The 18,768-nt window shown below is 36.7% G+C and overlaps 2 protein-coding genes across 4 annotated transcripts in view; one reads left to right on the plus strand and one right to left on the minus strand.

Annotated features, from left to right (window-relative positions):
- The window catches only part of ghra (growth hormone receptor a), a 42,650-nt gene extending 37,511 nt beyond the window's left edge, over positions 1 to 5,139 (plus strand). For both annotated transcript variants that reach the window (XM_077222609.1, XM_077222608.1), the window contains exon 9: positions 548 to 5,139. In XM_077222609.1, the coding sequence (XP_077078724.1) occupies positions 548 to 1,471 (924 nt within the window). In that variant the 3' untranslated portion in view covers positions 1,472 to 5,139. The remainder of the gene's footprint in view (positions 1 to 547) is intronic.
- Positions 5,140 to 8,522: 3,383 nt separating this feature from the next.
- On the minus strand, positions 8,523 to 12,624 carry selenop (selenoprotein P). Of its 2 annotated transcripts, none has more exons than XM_077223131.1 (5): positions 12,487 to 12,624; positions 11,183 to 11,410; positions 10,788 to 10,997; positions 10,577 to 10,694; positions 8,523 to 10,098 (listed from the first exon to the last, which is right to left on the minus strand). In XM_077223131.1, the coding sequence occupies exons 2-5, from the start codon at positions 11,383 to 11,385 to the stop codon at positions 9,523 to 9,525; spliced, it is 1,107 nt and encodes a 368-aa protein (XP_077079246.1). In that variant the 5' UTR covers positions 11,386 to 11,410; positions 12,487 to 12,624; the 3' UTR covers positions 8,523 to 9,522. The 2 variants fall into 2 exon arrangements, with proteins under 2 accessions (XP_077079246.1, XP_077079247.1); XM_077223132.1 differs by having other exon boundaries at positions 9,538 to 10,098.
- Between the last annotated feature and the right edge of the window lie 6,144 nt (positions 12,625 to 18,768).

The following is an 18,768-nucleotide window of genomic DNA, read 5'->3' on the forward strand; positions in this document are numbered from 1 at the left end:
TGATGACAGAATTTTCAGGTGAACTATCCCTTTAAGGATTTTTTTTTTTGTGAATGACAAAGGCATTAAGCCTTGCATGTTGCACATTATAAAATGCATTACAGCAATTATCATCAAAACAATGAGAGGTGAATACATGAATAAGTACATAACACAGAGTCTTCCATTAGAATTGTTCAAATTGCGGCATTATAAAATTGTGCCTGTGTACGAATCTGGCATGAGCTGCAAAATGGAAGGAATCGCTGCAGAGCGAGAGTGTTTTGAAAAGGTCATAATTGTTCACATGTTGTGGTCATTCTCCTGTAATTTTCTACTTCCAGAAAGCTCTGGGACTTAGTTTAACAACCCTCAGACTCCATTTTTAGAGGGCATCATAAGCATTAAACAATTACACCCCAGATCAAACACACGAATGCCCACATGGACATGCTGTTTTTGATGCATCCAATAATACAAATGTAAAAGTAATGATAATAATAATAATAATAATAATAATAATACAAAAGTAAATGAGTGTACTATATATTCTCTCCTTCGCCAACAGAATGGAAAGCTTGACCAGCTCAATTCTTTGCTGAGCAGTCAAGATATATTCAAGCCGGACTTCAATCATGAAGACCTGTGGGTGGAGTTCATCCAGCTGGACATTGACGACCCTGCAGAGAAGATCGATGGCTCTGATACACAACACCTGCTGGGCCTGTCCCGCTCGGGCTCTTCTCGCGTCCTTAATTTCAAAAGCGACGACGATTCGGGTCGTGCTAGCTGTTACGACCCAGAAATCCCAGATCCTGAGGACATGGCTTCCCTTCTGCCTGGCCATTCTGGATGGGGAGAGCAGCACCCGCTGGTTTCCAGAAGCAGCTCGTCTATCCCTGACCTCGGCGTCCAGCAGACATCAGAAGTAGTGGAGACGCCTGTTCAAACACAACCTGCTGTGCCCAGCTGGGTTAACATGGACTTTTATGCCCAAGTAAGTGATTTCACACCAGCGGGAGGAGTGGTGCTCTCACCTGGGCAGCTGAACGGCTCTCCAGAAAAAAAGAAAGAGGAAGAAAACGAGAAGAAGATACAATTCCAGCTGCTTTCCGACGGAGCCTACACCTCAGAGAACACGGCCAGGCAGCTTTCCGCCGACGTGCCGCCCAGCCCTGGTCCTGAGCAGGGGTACCAATCATTCCCAAGCGTGGCTGTTGAGGGGAACCTTTGGAATGGAGAGTACCTGGTGTGCGCCAGCGATTCCCAAACACCGTACCTGCTTCCCGAAGCTCCTCCAGTCCCCATACTGCCACCAGTGTCAGACTATACTGTAGTGCAGGAAGTGGACGCCCAGCACAGCTTCCTGCTGAATCCTCCTTCCTCGCAGCCCACGGTCTGTTCACACAGCCCAAACAAACACCTCCCTGCAATGCCAACCATGCCTATGGGGTACCTCACCCCAGACCTTCTGGGAAACCTGACTCCATGAAGAGACGAAGAAGCGCAACGTTGATGGTCTTGTTGTACAATCTCACTGCTGGAAACCAAAGTTGCAAGAACAACACAGGACGAATATAGCATTTTGTTTGGGAATTCTGCACATGGATTTACTCTGCTGTACACTACAAAGTGGACAAAGCTGAAAACGTTTCTTCTCTTTTCTGCTGTTGCAGTTGTGCTACGCTAGCTCGCCGAGAGAGTTATGACGCGTCATCGATTTACAATCAGAAGCGTCAGCTTGTTACATGCAAAAACGAAAAATCACTACAGAAATATCCTCGCTTGCTGTGTCAGAGAACCATTTTGAAAATGTGTTTATATTATTACAAAGTTACAGGTGTAGAGCTGAAGTGGCATTGGGATGAAAAATATCTGATGAGATCAATTCAAACATATCTTTGTACAACATTGTTTACACACAGATAAAAGACGTATCACTTTACTGCAATTCATCAACCCACATTTGCTCGTAGATGGAATATTTAATATATTTCATTGCATCATATCACAGTACCAGAAACATTTCGTTTTGTGGACGAACGAGACTCATCTTTTTTTTTTTTTTTTTTATCTTTTTTTGGAGAGAAATTAATGGGAGCCATTTTGTGCGCTGCATCCATCCTGCACATTTTATCCTTTGCCATAACCAGATAGATAAACTTAGCATATTAACTTTTTCCCAATATGCTAAAACGCTAAGAAATGGGGTTGTGGTGCCGATGTGTATTTTAGCATCACTATATATGACTGTAATATTTGCGATCATTACTAGAAAATGTCGAGACAAGTGATTGTAATGATATTAGCACACAGAACAAGCTGTTAGCTTGCCTTGTTCACAGAGCAAGAAATGAACTTGTCTTTGATATTAATGTATCCAGGGGAAATGTCAAAAATGAAGCGTTTGTAGTCTTTGCTGTGCAATGCAAACCGAATGGCAGGTTTTCTTATATTTTACCTTTGTACATGTAGCAGTTTTATATTGACGGAGACACTATAAATGTATAAATGCATTTAAAATGGGAGTTACATTATGGAATAGCTGGGAAACAAGTGCCAATTTTTGGACTTGTTGTATTACACAAAGACTGGCCATCAAATGAAGCTATATCGTTCTTGCCAGGATCATTTACTCAATGACGGGACAAAGCTGCTTTTAACTAGAGTTATTTTATGAAAAAATGCATTATAATATAAAAAAAATAATAACTGGAGACTTTTTATTTGCGATCATAGACTGTTCAGAGTTCTCAAGCCACATGTTGAAAACCTAGTCGGTGGATTTCTCACAGATGTAATTGTATGCCGTTGAAAAGTTTGTACAGAAAAAGTGTTGCTTTTTAAGTTGTATAGATGAGCTTATTTCGAGCGCTTTGTCACTCTTTCCTGTTCTCTGTTTTTAGAGAAACACAGTGGAGGTATATGATGGTGAAGAAGGAGCTTAATTGGTCCTGGGTTTGCCTATGATGCTTGAATACTGGGTCCTAACTTGTGTTAGGTGTCGTGTTGTAGTTGCAGTGCCTCCCAAAAGCGTTTGACTTTCTTCTGATTTTTGTGTTCAATTTAATTGTGACCCAACTGTTTTTGAGACTCCAGAGGTATTCAGACAGTCTCACAAACCGTTTCTTTTGTTTTCTTTTACATAATGACTTGCTCTTAATACTTCATATTGCATATGCCAACAGAAGCTAAAGAAATAGATGACCCGAAAATGATAATTCTGTCTATATTTAAGCCGTTTAAATGCAGATTTTAGTCTCATCATTTGCAAAGTAGTGACCGAAAAACACATAAAAAGAGTAAGACCCATAAAAGTGGCCAGTATGACAATGCGCTATATTCCAAGTCATTTGATATCTTTGCGTGGAGAACAGACCAAATTTGAAGCCGTTATTCACTGATACTTAAGCTCTATTCAGACTGGGTCATGAAGTCAGTGAGTTGATCCATGAACGAATTAACTGAAAAGAACAAACTCAAAAGAACAATTCAATCACATTTCCGGTTCGCTGATTCAGCAGTTGAAAGATTTCCATTGAATTACGGCTTCAGGGAATGTAGGGCAGGACACCTATGGATCATTTTTTCGGTTTTATTTTCAGAGCTGGTCACTATGAAGTGTCATAGTATAGAAAAAAACCACAAGGAAGATTCTTCACAGTTCTGTTTTAATGCTCTACAGTAAAAAATAACAGCATACAGGTTACTGTGAACGGCTTTACATAAAAATGGAAGAATGTTCATTTTTGGGTGAGCTGACCTTCATAAACGACTCTATTTACAGACCTCACATAACACAACTGATCTTCCCTGTTGATGTTCTGCCAGGTCTGTACAGATGCCATGAACAGAACCCGCTTGTTTGAAAAACTGACTTTGTGGTCTTAGTATGTGAAAGGTCTAAAATCTGCTGTTATTTTCAACCTGTAGGTTAACGTGTCCTTAAGTTTCTGACAGTCACGACACGTAAATTCTGGAGTTATTTTACAGTTTTTGTTTACTGTGGGTCTAAGTTTTTGATTTTAAATTGCTTTTGGAGGGCAGTGTATGCGTTTTCATAATAACAGCTTGGGCTAATCAAATGTTTTGTTGATTTAATAATTTATTTTGCACAACTCAAGTGTCTATTGTTCCACAGTAGAATGAAGTGGCATAATTATGATGCTGAGCCTTTGTTATTGCGCAAACACACAGGTACGCCTGAGACAAATGGAGCCAAAAACTGTTGAATAATGAGCCAGAGGGGAGGACTTGATGCCGAAGCTCATATCAGAGATATATGTAGTGTAGATATTGGTGTGGTGAAAAAAAATATTGTATGGTACAGGAGAAAGTATTGTTTTTTTTTTTATATTGGTCTTGAGTTCGGGAAAAAACATAACAGATATTTTAATAGTAACCCAGCCCACACTTTATGTGCCTCCATACACATGGAGAAGGACATAAGCTAAATCCGTAATAGTAAAGCATAGATAAGGGGTAATGATTTCAGTTGTGAAGTCCTGCACATGTTTATTATTTTATATATATAGTATAGTGGGCCTTTACATAATGTAGTCAATCTTTACACTGTGCCAAGCACCGTGCCATTCTTTTATATGTAAAGATATTGCCTTATTGAGAAATATCAAGTATTATACACCTGCTGCTGCCATTGCTGTGAAACCAGCATGTTCATGTTTTATTGGAAATGTCTTAAGCTCTCATGATATGTGGTGTATGATATGCATTTTAGCTTTTGCTGCTCCTCTCTCTTTCCTCCTCGTGTAGCATTTTCTTATGAATCTCTGTCTTTTGCGTAAATTCTTAAAATGCATAGGTCTGTCTGAACACGCAGGTTGACAAATGCACATGATATATATAGACAAGACATGCTATAGTACATTTTATCTTCTGCAGGCCTGTTTTGTCCTGTATTTGGCTATATTTTTGGAGCAGTTTTATGCCAATTTTTCTACAAATTATGTGTTTGCCTCATGGATGCACGCCGCTGAGCATTATTAGAGACATTATAAAGAACTCGATTCAGGTTTGTTATTGAAACATTTGTACGGTTTGCTTTTGGAATTGGTTGAATTCGTCATACCTCGAATGAACGTAATTTGCAGCAGTTGCTTTTGTTGTTTTCTTCAATTTAATAAAGATAGCTTCAAACAATTTGATTATCTGTGGCCGTATGCTGTTGGTTGTTTCGTGTTTTATTTAAGGACATGGACCGTTAATTTAATCTCGGTGTGCTGTACTGGATGAATGTGTGTAGTGTGAGTTTGAACGTTACTGTGAAAATGTACGTTTCAGCTATACAAGCATCATTTCCCTCAAGGTGAGAGCAGATAGGTAAAAATGAACTGAAATAGCACTGGACATAAGATTGATTGTGAACAACAAATGGAACCCTTCAGCATGTTAAAATAATCTTTTTTTTTTTACCAAGCAATATAAGGAAAAAGTGTTATACTTGCACCCAAGAGTCTGCATTTATATAGAAACAAACCTTTAAAAGTGAGTTCTAGTAAACATATTGTCTATAATATATATATATATATATATACACAGTACCAGTCAAAAGTTTGGAAACATTAAATTTTTTTCCTCACAATCTCACAAATGCTGAATTTATTTGATCAGAAATACAGTAAAAACAGTCATGTGAAATATTATTACGATTTAAATTAATTGGTTTCTGTTGTAAAATATTTACGTGTATAACATCATACAAATACATTATAAATTCAGAGCAAATAAAAATCTGCTGCTTGATCATTTTTTGTCTATGTATAAAAAAATGCAGACAGCATAAAGCTACAAAAAGTGCGCATTCAGAAAGTGTCATATGATTTTATATTTAGCATTTATAAAAATTTACCAGATATGATTATATTATTATTATTTCATATTATATAATAAATGGTTGTTATAATTAAAATGATTAGCCTATTCTTCTTTATTACTTGCATAGTACAAAATTCATGTGACTAATATTATCCTTAATGTGCTCTGTTAAAGGACACTTGATTGGTTGTATTTGAAATAGTTAAATAGACAGAAGAAACGTTTCGTTTCTAATATGCTGATTTGTTGCCAAAAAAAATAATCAGGATCTTTGATGAATAGAAAGTTCAAAACAAACGCATTTATTATAAACAGAACTTTTATAAGTAGAACTTTTTGTAATATTTATTATTTTAACAAATGTCTTTACTGTCATTTTTAATCAAATGAATGTGCATTTTTATTTAACATTTAAATTAAAGTAATCTTAATAACCCCAACCTTTTGAATGGCAGTGTATTATGATTTCCCGCCCAAAAATATATACAATGATAAATAATAATAGTAAATGTTCTTAGAATGATGTCTGAAGAATCACGTGACACTGAAGAGTAATTATGCTGAAAATTCAGCTTTGCATCACAGTTACCAATTACATTTTGAAATAGAAAAAAAAAAGTAAAACCGTTATTTTAAAATGTAACCTTTGGTGAGTCTTTCAAAGTAGAAAATCTTACCTATCCCGAACTACTGCATAAACAAAAAAATATTGTATAAAATTGCATTATATTTCTGTTTCTATTTCTATAAAGTATTCAATTTCCAGCTATTTCTTTAAGAACGTCTCCCAACAATATGAGAATGATAAATACTTCCCTATTACTGTGGTCCAGAAATTATGTTTAAGAAATGAATAAATGAATCATCTCCCTTAGGCCTAGGTAATATTCAGTTTATAACACAACAGGAAGCTGTCTTAACTCTCATTTCACGGGTAGTAATGGAAAACGGGAACAAACCGTAACCTACAGCTCAATTAGTATGAGGTTGGTGTGATGTTTATGACGGACTAGCTTAATCATTGAGAGCCATGCTGTGGAGAAGGCCTGATGCATTATGAAGGCCATGTTCAACACACCGAAGCCTTAATGTACTGGGAAAGAAGGAAAGAGCAGGCGTCCAGCAAGTACCACATAGAAGCTCTCCGGTCTCTGCTAAGTGGATACAGAAGCAGCAGGACCTCGGCTGATGGGGAAAGCAAATCAGGCAATTTGGCGAGCGGCGCGTACTTCGCAACACTGCGTGAGGCTGATTGAATCTGTGTAGCCCACAGACACAGTCCGCCTCTCAGGACATTGTAAGTAATTGCCCATGAGTCTCTGCTCCCCAGCACTGGTTCTTCAGGACAATTAGGCCTATCAAAGCCACCCACCTTGATCATTTATCTCCTCGATACTTGCTTGTTGACCTTTTGCATTGCAGACTCTACACAATAGGTTTGAGATGTGTTTAAAGCAGTTGGCGTTTACATTGGATCTCGAGGGCTGTTGAAATGAGGAAATGTGAACTTATGCTACAAATTTTTCAGGGTCAAAAGATTGTCCACACAACCCAGACCATCCTCGTTGATTTGAAAACATAGAAATAGATAGGTTGGGTTACTATGCAAATAAAACAAAGCTGTATCCAGGAAGATTCATGCATTTCTTTTCCAAGCAATGATGAAAACCTCACTGATGAATATTACAGTGCAACAACATTATACATTTGGATGTGTTGCTTTAGATTTTTATGTGGGATCCTGCATAAACCCATAAACTGCAACCGAGAGGCTCATGTTGTCTTGCTATTAATAGTGCAAGTATAGGCTAAAGTTATTGTAGAAAATCTCTCCTTCATTTTCTCTTTACCTGTTTTCTGCCATGGACAGAGATTTCAGTGCGTCTAGAAGGAAACACTGCAGACGCTCATGAGTCCAGGTCTGGGAAAAAAATGTTAGAAAGGCTCTAAAAGAGAGAACAACGTGGACGAAAGATTATTTAAAGCGCGCGCGCCATCTAGAGGTGAATTTCAGAATGACATTTTATACACGCGTGGACAGACTAACTTAACAAATTTATAAAGTTCTATTTTCATTCCCTTTAAAATATGTTCATAGTTTATTTAAATTCATTATTTTAATGAAATAAACAAAATAAAATATTTATTTAAATGATAAAACTAATAATTGTATATTAATTACATTTATAATAACATGTATTTATAGGATAGAAATCATATACAGATTTCATAAAATGTTAAAAGAAATGTAAAATAATTTAACTATAAATTTAAATGATAAAACAAATTATATATTATAAATTATAATAATAATAGTATGTATTTATAAGTCATTAATGAAATTAAATTAAATAATTTAATTAATAATTTAAATGTCATATATATATTTAATAAAAGAGCAAATGTTTATGTAAAATTGATTATATACAAATATTTAAATCATATACTTAAATAATATTTAGATAATATATAACAAAATTAGTAAAATGTAATAATTCATTGTATAATGTAAACTTATTTATAATATTGATTTATAAGTAATCATAAAATTAAAACGAAGGAAATAAATTATTTTAATTTAAAAAATATATACATTAATTTATCAAGGTTATCATTAAACATGTAGAATGTTAAGACGTTTTGAGGCAGAGTGACTAAACTATATATGGTTTGTAAGTATAAAAATCAAATTGCAGTGACCAAGTTAGTGTTTTTTATTTTTTTATTTGAGTTTATCTGAGTAACATGTTTTTTTTCTCTCTTACATTCCACTTGCTTTTCACATTCATGTCATTGGCACCATCACAAACATTGTTTTCATACAATTTCTCGTGTCTTCCAGGTGATACTAGATTTCCTAGAAAACCTTCATTAAGTATGTAAAATGTTTCAAACAGTCCTTCCCAAGATAACAATGACCTAACCTTTTTCCAGTTACTCCCTCCCAAACTCCTCTCTAATAAATGTGAAGTAAAAGTTACATTTTGTAAATTTCCCTATGATCCATTAACCTTTTTGTAATGCAGAGCATATACATTTTACAACATGTGTGTTAGTAACTAAAATAAAACAGATATAGATCATAAAGTGGTCCATTACCTTTAAATGAAGAATCTCAAGAGTGTTTAAAACTCTCATGATCAGAATCTAATTGACCACCTCTATCTCCACACAGCAAAACTAAAAACTATTTTTGAATTCCACATTAATGACAAAATAGATTTTAATACCCCAGATTTTCATAGCTTTGATTGGGTATAGCAAAGGTTACAGGATGTTACGTGATCTTTGCCCTCTGCTCTGTATGGCCTAACATCGGACAGGCACCACTAGAGCATAGTTTCCGCACCTGCCTTCATAAAAGCCACATAAAGCATCTAGAGGTGAAAAGACACTAACATGATGAACCTGACACACTCTCAGAAGAAAACAGACACTGGACCCATTAAAGTCAAGACGTTTTGTTTGTTATTTAACAGATTTAACCAGAAAAATATCTAGGTTATTTAGATTGAATTGTTTAGTTAAGTAGAACCAATTTGCGAATCGTTCAGAATGGGATGTAAAGGTCCAGTGCTGCCACACGCTGAGGTGTAAATACTAGTTGGTAGATAAATCGAGAGCGCTGACTAGCAGTGCCGGGCTCACTGATGTTTCTGTGACGCTATAAATGATCAGACAATTTCGCAACCAAGGCAACGGCCCTGTTTACTTCTCTTGTCATACTCAACTAGCGTCCCCTGCTGGTCAGGCTCAGGTCGATTGCGACGGCTCTCATTCAGCGGGGTGGGCGGGACGTCACTGTCAGGTCTCCCTGATGTTGTTGTCCTCCACCTTCAGGCCCTGTCAGTGTCAGGAGGCTGGAAGAGTCTCCTCACAGTGTCAGAGGCCTGCCACGCGCCCACTGCCCTCCCCACCAAAGAGCTGCCGTCAGTGTCAGCATCAGCTGGCCACGGGAGAATCTGCCCCCTGCTGTCAGCTGAACTGGACTTTTCACCTAGTGTGCTTGGCTCAAGGTCGTTTCATCACTGGCTGTTTAACGGCTACCTCACCAAAGTCAATCTGGGCCAGGATCTGCTGACCCACATCAACCTGTTGTTGGCCGTGGTGGTGGTGATGGTGAGGATGGTGATGATGGGAGCCACCATGCCTATGCCTTTCCGCACTACCGTGGTGATGACCGTGTCCATGATGATCGTGATGGTCGTGATGGTGCGGCCGTTCTTCCTCTGCTGGTGAATTCACATCTGTGGATTTCTTGCACTCTTCAAGTTGCAGTGAACTCTGATGACCAGAGGAAAAGGGCATATTGAAAATACTGTATGCACACTTAAAAATAAAGGTGTTTTTTTTTCAGCATTGCCGTAGAAGATCCCTTTAGTGAACAATTCTTTTAAGAACCATTTTTCTTAGTGTGATTTTCATTTTCTGAAGAACCTATTCCACTTTTGTTTTTTCAATGGAAAGGTTCCATAGATATTTAAGGTTATTCATGGAGATGCCATGTAAAGAACCTTTTTTAATGCTTTTATTCATGCTTCTATGAAATTGTATCACTTGCATCAAATTTGCATTTGCATAAATATGAGAATTTGTGTTGTAATGTAGAAAAAAAAGAACATGTTTCTAAATACTCCGATTTGTTTTCTTTTTCTGAGAGCTGTGTATAAACAAACGTGATATTTTAGATGATGTTTTTAGTGGTTATCAAATGGTATGGCGAATGTTCATCACATTGAACATTAAATCACTGCTGTTTTACCTCTATGTTGCACTCTCCACAAATACCATCACAATAGGTTTTTCTTATAGCCTCCTCCACATGTGGGTGGCTCAGGATGGTGTATGGACGAGACAGATGGTAAGTGAGTCGGCCACACCTGGTAGAAAAGGGTATTTAGTGGTATATTGATAAAGTAATATGGCAAGCATATTCATATGGTGAATTAAGCTGAATAAGTTGTGAGCTAAACCTGTCATAGACCAAAATGTCATCCTTCTCAGCATTCACGGTCTGCCAGACATCCGGCTGGCTGAGGTCTTGGGCGTAAAGGGTGATATTTAACAGTCTTTCTTCGAGCAAGTGGTGCAGTTTTTGGGACCGTTCTTCTCGGTTGTTTACCACCATGTAGGTTATATTTACATAACCTTGGTTCTCCAATTTCAGGAGCAAGTCATTAAACCTTGAAGAACATTCAACAAGTTGGATTAGATAAATAGACCTTGTGTAAACAGTACAGAGAAAACACTATCAAGAATGTGACCAGATATGGTTTTGAAAAACAAGGTTTCATCAAACGTGTTATTTTTGAAACATTGCTATTTTAAAATGTTAGTATAATCACTGCAATAAAAAGTCTGGACTCACTTTGATGCTTGCTCCAAGCAGAACAGTCAGCTGGCCTGTAGGTAAGCCACCACTGTCACATGTCCATAAGCGTTCTTCATGGGATCCTCCTGCCCAACCTTCCACACAGGAGGAAGTTTACAGCGGGCTCCATCCGTCTCGCTCTCTGCGCTGCAGCCCGCCAGGAGGCAGAGAGCTAGGGTAAGGCTGAGCGCCTTCCACATGACTCCAAACAACAAGCCCACTAACCTACGCACAAAGATCAACAGTTTATGGCTCGCATTCATAAAAAGAAACAAAAGAAACCTACTTTTGGTGTTCTCAAGAGCAGACATTTGAACTGTAAAATGCAGATACAAATCAAACCTTACAATCAGCAACAAACATTCAAGATGCATATTTTAATTTTATATTGTATATTATTGTTTATTTTATTAATTAGATTATATATTATTCATTTTTATATTAAAATGTTATATATACTTACATATAATGTACACAATAACACATTAGTATGTATGTATTTCTTTTATATTTTATTTATTATATTAAAATGTTACATCAATATAAATTATAAAATAAATATACTGATATATCAGTAAAATATACTGATAAATTACTGATATTTAACTTTTTATCTTTTGGTCCACACATAATACAATTTCTGCCCACTCAGCAATTACATATCTAATCGTATCGTTCTTTTATTAGCCAGATAAGATTTATGTGCCTGTAATTATGGTAATTAAAGGGATAGTTCACAAATGAAAATGCTGTCATAATTTACCCCCCACACAATTTGTTCCAAACCTGTATGAATTTATTTTTTCTGCTAAACACTAAAGAAGATATTTTGAAGAATATGGGTAACCAAATAGTTGATGGACCCCAATGACCCCATATTCTTCAAAATATCTTCTTTTGTGTTCAGCAGAAGAAAGAAATTCATACAGGTTTGGAACAACTTGAGGGTGAGTAAATGATAACAACATTTTCAGTTTTGGGTGAACTACCCCTTTAACCCAGATTTACTGATTAAAGTCAATGAACCTGAGTTAAGTGCAAGATCCATAGTAGTACATCCAGATGCTATTGGAGGACATTGCAAATTTATAACATGAAGTTGTCAGAACTAATGCGCACAAACTGGTGCACAAATAATGCATTCATATATAACTACATTAAAACCTCAAGCATCTAATTTTCAAGCATATTTTAATTTTAAAAAATGCAAGTAGTAAAGTAATGCAAAGATGTTGTTTTACAAAAGAACTAAAAAGAGCAAAAAGAATAAGATATCTCATAACTGAGGAGTGCACACTTACTTATTTTACTTGAGAGTCTTCAGCAGCGGTGCTTTCTGAGCTGATTCGGGACAAAAACAACTCGCTCCCAAACGGCTCCTCCTATTTATACTCCTCTTGTTTTTCCTGACTAAAACCAGGGCAAAGGTCCCTCTGTCTCTGTTTCAAAAACTTTAATAGCTCACATATTCACTCAGGGTTTACAACACGCATCAGCAAGAATATATATGTAACCTTCATAATGTGTTTGAAGGGACAAGACAGAACTTTGAGCTGAAAAAAAGTGCATTAGATATTTTGTAATGTCACTGCATAGTCTTTTTCATTTCTTCATGTCTCTGTTGTTAAAAGAAGAAGTAGAAAAAACCCCATAAAGTTAACTTTTGTTTTTGCTAAAAATGTCCAGAGAGGAAACAGTTAAAGAACTGCATTCCAGACTTCTGTTTTCCCAAAGGCCTGAAAGAGGGGGCTGGGTGCAACACTGAAAAGAAAAATACAACCAAATGAGTATCAGACAGAGGACTGTTTTTAAAGCATTCATTTGGAGAGAATCAATGATCAATGTGGATTTATTTGCATGGTTCTCCTAACATCCTGTATTTTTGTTAGTGCAGCAGGGCACAGCTGGGTTAGTGTCAGCTCTTTTCCTGCTGAGATGAAACTTTGAAACTTCCTGTCTCTTTGCTGATCTTTGATAAACATGCAGCAGAGGTTATGTAAGACAGGAGAAACAATGATAAAACACATTTGCTTGGAAAAACATACACATTCAAAATCTGTTTCAAACATTCGAAGAAAGTCTCAGGTTGACATTGTCTGTTATCCTTGTGTCTGGACTGGTTTATAATCAATTTCATTTAGTTAATCTTCATTATCAGGTCTCATGATTTGGAGGACAGTTTGACTGTGTTGCACTTTAGATGCAGTTAACACAGATTTACTGATTATTGACAGTTAATAGTTAACTTGAAGAAAGTATTATGAAATTATTTAATAAGATGAACTGATTCTCAGACAACAATCTAAGTCAATTCTTAATAAAGAATAAACCAAATAAATGGATAGTGCAACAACTGAACTTTAAATATAAGGAATTTTCAGAAATTGTCTGATCTATTTGATTTTAGGTATGTAGGGGAATTACAGTTAAGCCACATGAAGAGACCATTATATTATGCTCAATGAAACATTGAAGTTCAATGAGTTGACAGAGTTTACTGAAAACAAAGTTCTCCCCAGTTCCAAAGGCCATTTGCAATGAGTAAGAGGATCCAGCCTCAAACTTACTTGAGATTCAGAAACAATACTTATAGTCAAATGGACAATCAGTTGATTTCATTTCTACAGGTTTTGATAGGTTAAGATAACTTTAGCAACATCCGAACATGGTATTCTGTTCTTTAAGCAAATTATGTTATTCCAATACATTATCGTGTGACACTCTATGTCCTATATACGTAAGCAACTTTGGTAAGGGTCACAGGGAAGTCATAGCCTTGTTTGGTTCATATTTGAAAGTGGAAATGAAGCCGTCAGTCAAGTTAACATTATTTAGTAAATGGATTTCCACTCTAATCATAAATTATATAACAAGCATGATAAACCATTTAAAAGAAATAAAAAACTGTTTTGTTAAACATTTTGTAGCAAGGGTGCTGTCATATTGCAGTACAACCTCTGCTAAAACCTTTTTCTTTTTTTCTTTTAAATGTTTACATTGTTACATAACATAAATGTTTAGAAAATTACAGTCCGGTCTCCCTTCTTCCATTTATTGCAAAAACACTTGTGTTTAACTAAGGCCACGTCCACACGAAGCCGGTGCGTTCCCTATTCGATTATTTTTTTTCCTCGTTCTAAAAAAAACTCCGTAAACACGGCGTCGTCTCAAGAAATATCTGCGTCCACACGAAACCACGGAAACCGACTGAAAACGGTGTAGTATATATGCCAGACCAGTATGGGGCGCTGTAATTGTGCCACAGAGATACACTATACACGGAGAAGAAGACTTTGAGCATGCGCCGACACGTGATGTGATGACATCATCGTTTCACAAAATATACGGATTGGCTGTACACACGAAACCGCAAGGGTGTCGTTTTCAGATTTATCCACTTTGGGACCCGGTTTCAAAAAATAGCGGTTTCACTCTCCCAAACCCATACAAAAATGTAATATATGGCAATATATGTACTTATATTTTAAATAGCATGACATATATCAATACATATATTTGACTTATCTGAGAACACAATATATGCCTGCAACATTATGAACATTTATGTGTCCAAAGATGTGAAGAAAATATTTGAGTTCATCCATATATGATACCATATATTTGCATATATTACAGTATAGTATTGGTTTCTCACATATATGGACAACATTAAGTATAAATATGTGACATACATATTTGTTTCCCACATATTTAATAAATGTATGTAAACATACATGCATGTGATACTGATGCATTGAAATAAGTACATATATGCATACATACATATATGCGTCTGACATATATTTAACATTTATGTGCATATACGGGAAAATATATGCCACTGACATGAAAACGGCCATTTTTGCTATATTTTGAAATATATGTTTCATATATGTCTATGTGTTTTATATATATGAATTTTGCATATATTCTCATATAGGCAGCAGACATACATGGGCACTGACATTATATATGTAATTTACTTATATTGACATATATTACATTTCTGTATGGGAAACGCCGGATCCGTGTGGACGAAACGCCAATACAATAAAAAATGTATACGTATACAGCGAAACGCGTCTTCGTGTGGACGGGCCCTAAGTCTCTGCCTTTCTCACAGAACAACCTCCTGGACAACAACCAGTCTGGTTTCAAAAGCGGCCACTCAACTGAGACTGCCCTGCTCTCGGTTATTTAAGCTCTGAGACTGGCAAGACCACCTTTTAAATCATCAGTACTTATCCTGCTGGATCTGTCTGCTACTTTTGACAGTTAACCACCAGATCCTCCTGTCAACCCTCATGACGAAAGGCAATCGCACTCAAAAAATCTTACCTCTCAGCTAGGTCCTTCAGGGTCTCAATTAGAGGGGTGAGGTGTGTAAGTTGCAACATCTAGCTATGGGGGTACCTCAGGGCTCAGTGCTTGGACCACTTCTCTTCTCCATCTCCATGCCGTCACTAGGATTTGTCATTCATGTTTTTTCCCAATCACTGCTACACTGAAGACATACAACTCATTCCAGACAGATGATCTGACAGTAGCTGCTCGCATCTCTGCCTGCCTGACAGACATTTCTTGCTGGATGAAGGACCACCAGCTTCAACTCAACCTTGCGAAGACAGAACTGCACGTGGTCTCAGCCAGCTCAACACTTCATCACAACTTCTCTATTCAGCTAGGTTCGTAAACCATAACTCCATCCAGAACAGCAGGATCCTTGGAGTTGAGATTGATGATCAGTTAAACTTCACAGACCACATTGCTAGAACTGCCCAGTCCTGAAGATTTGCCTTATACAACATTAGGAAGATCAGGCCCTTCCTATCGAAGCATGCTTCACTATTTGTCCAAGCTCTTAATCTATCCAGACTGGACTATTGTATAATGCTCTCTTGTCAGGCCTTCCAGCATGTACTGCCAAACCACTGCATCTGATCCAGAATGCTGCAGCGAGAGTGATATTTAATGAGCTGAAGAGAGCGCACGTCACACCTCTCCTCAAACTTGCTTTGGTTACTAATTGCCGCTCGCATCAAATTTAAAGGGCACCTATTATGCCCCTTTTTACAAGATGTAATATTGGTCTCGGGGGTCCCAAGAATGTATTTGTGAAGTTTCAGCACAAAATACCCCACAATTAATTTATTATAACGTTATGTCATTTTTGGGGCCTGTTTTAAAAAGAACTGTTTTGGTGTGTACCTCCTTAAATGTAAATGAGCTGCATATCCCCGCCCAGCCTTTGGATGAGGGCGTAACTTGCATACCTATGGCAATAAACAGTCGGTAGAAGCAGAATGGCTGAGAGTGAGCGCTGTTTTGTATGGCATTCAGCCGTACATGTTTGAACCGGAATCAGACCCAGATGATGAAGAGTCTCCGGCAGAAGAAACACAAATGAGAATGGACCAGGACGTCTCGGAATGGTTATCTGATACATGTATGTACTTATAGAGTTGTAATCGCGTCCCCTTTGCAATTATGGATGTGCAACACACACACAGACACACACAAACTGTGATAACTTTGGTGCAATTTTTTGAAACTACAAACACAAATGATGCGTTTGCTACGTACAAACGAAATTACATTTATGCGAGGGACCTGTTGGGTCATGTTTACATTACTTGTCGTACAGGTGCTTATGTGGCAAATGTGAGAAGATGGCTACAGAACAAGAAAATATATGCTGCAGGGAGATAGAACAGGTATTAATTTATTTACATTTGTAATTGTTGCAAAAAATAATACGTGACATAAAACTGTCTGACGCTATTTGTTGTATAGAAGGTTACAAGACGGAGGTTTCAGTGGCTCTGATGTCGGAAGTAAGTGAAAACTACTATGAACATTATTACATCCCACAACAGAACAGTTATGTTTCTTAGGAGACATTTTCGACAAGGCAGCACAAATCGTCAGAACACCGGCTGTCATTGAAACAATGGAGGATGGTGAACAGATCAACGAGGGCGGGGTCTATGCCAAAACCAAAGTGTCAATCAAACCACGTCGGTGGGGCTTGCTCAATTCTACGTCACACTGAGCCGAATCTTAGAACAGCTCGTTCTGAGACGGTGCTTATGATTTATTGAGATTGTAAAAAAAACACTGGGTGGATTTTTATCATTCTAGGGTGGTTTTGCTCACATACTGCCAACACACAATCATGTTCAAACACCATGTAAAAGTGAATTTTGCATAATAGGTGCCCTTTAAGGCACTGATGTTTACCTACAGAACAACCACTAGCTCTGCACTCCATACCTAAACTCCCTAGTTTAGACGTATGTGCACTCCAGAAGCTTGCGTTTTGCAAGTGAACAGCACCTTGTGGTGCCATTCCAAAGAGGCACAAAATCAATTTCACGGACCTTGACAGTTCCCTACTGGTGGAATGACCTGCCTAACTCAACCCGAGCTGCTGAGTCTTCAGCCGCTTTCAAGAAATGGCTCAACACTTGACCCATTAATACTAACACTTATTCTATATATCTATAAAAAATAAAAATAAAAACACACCTTGGTATGTGTAGTGTGCTAGACTAACTGGGACTGGTCACAGCACTTGCATATTGCTTCCCTATTGTTAGTTTGATTGCTTCTATTGCTTTCCTCATTTGTAAGTCAATTTGGATAAAGGCGTCTGCTAAATGATTAAATGTAAAAAGATTTTTTTTCCAATGCATATATTACACTGAATTATTGATTGACAGACAAAGCTCTCCACTGCCTTCCAGAGGCACGCTTGAGATAACACATGCAATATATGACGATATGACGTTATATTATAGGTGTTATCTCAAGCGTGCCTCAGGAGGGCAGTGCAGCTTTGTCTGTCAATCAATAATTCAGTGTAATATATGCATTGGAAAAAAATCTATCACAAATTACATTACAATATATAGCTACAATTAATTTTCAACAATAAACTGATCAGAATCAATGTTTTCATTTAAATAAATTCTGATTTATTTCTAGTCATTTGTGTATTTTTATTTTTATAATTATTTGTGTTTTTAAACAGGAGCAACTATATTGGATGACAATCACACTCCCAAAATGTGCCTATTTGTGCAAATAACTAAAGTCTTGAAAATTTAACTAAAGTTAGTTTATGCTTAAAACAAGAACAAATCTGTCAATGAGTTATGAAAACTTTGAATTTAGTAGATTTTTCTGAGCCCATTGGCAGATATTTGTTCTTGTTTAAATAAAGTCACTTTATTTTGATCAGTAAAGAAAAAAAAAAGTCATATTTTAACAGAAAAAATAACAGTAAAAAATAATATTTTATGTAATTTATTAATCTTGATTCAAGAATTTGTAGACATTTTTTAATGCCATTTATAAATCTTAATTTAATAATCTGTAGACATTTGCAAAAACTATTCTAGTGGTTGGAAGCAGAGCTATTCAAGCTTTTAATTTTGGTCAAATTGATTAAAATATTATATGTTTTGGAAGTTGTATATTCAAACTCTGAATCGTTGCTAACTCAACTCATTGTGTTTCTCCCTAGACATTTACATTTAGAGAACACAGTGACGTATTGTGATCCCTTCAATTTTTCTTTA

This window comes from Siphateles boraxobius, unplaced genomic scaffold (genome assembly GCF_051911475.1).
Source record: "Siphateles boraxobius isolate OS27281-9 unplaced genomic scaffold, OSU_SipBor_1 9, whole genome shotgun sequence".
Lineage (NCBI taxonomy): Eukaryota > Metazoa > Chordata > Actinopteri > Cypriniformes > Leuciscidae > Siphateles > Siphateles boraxobius.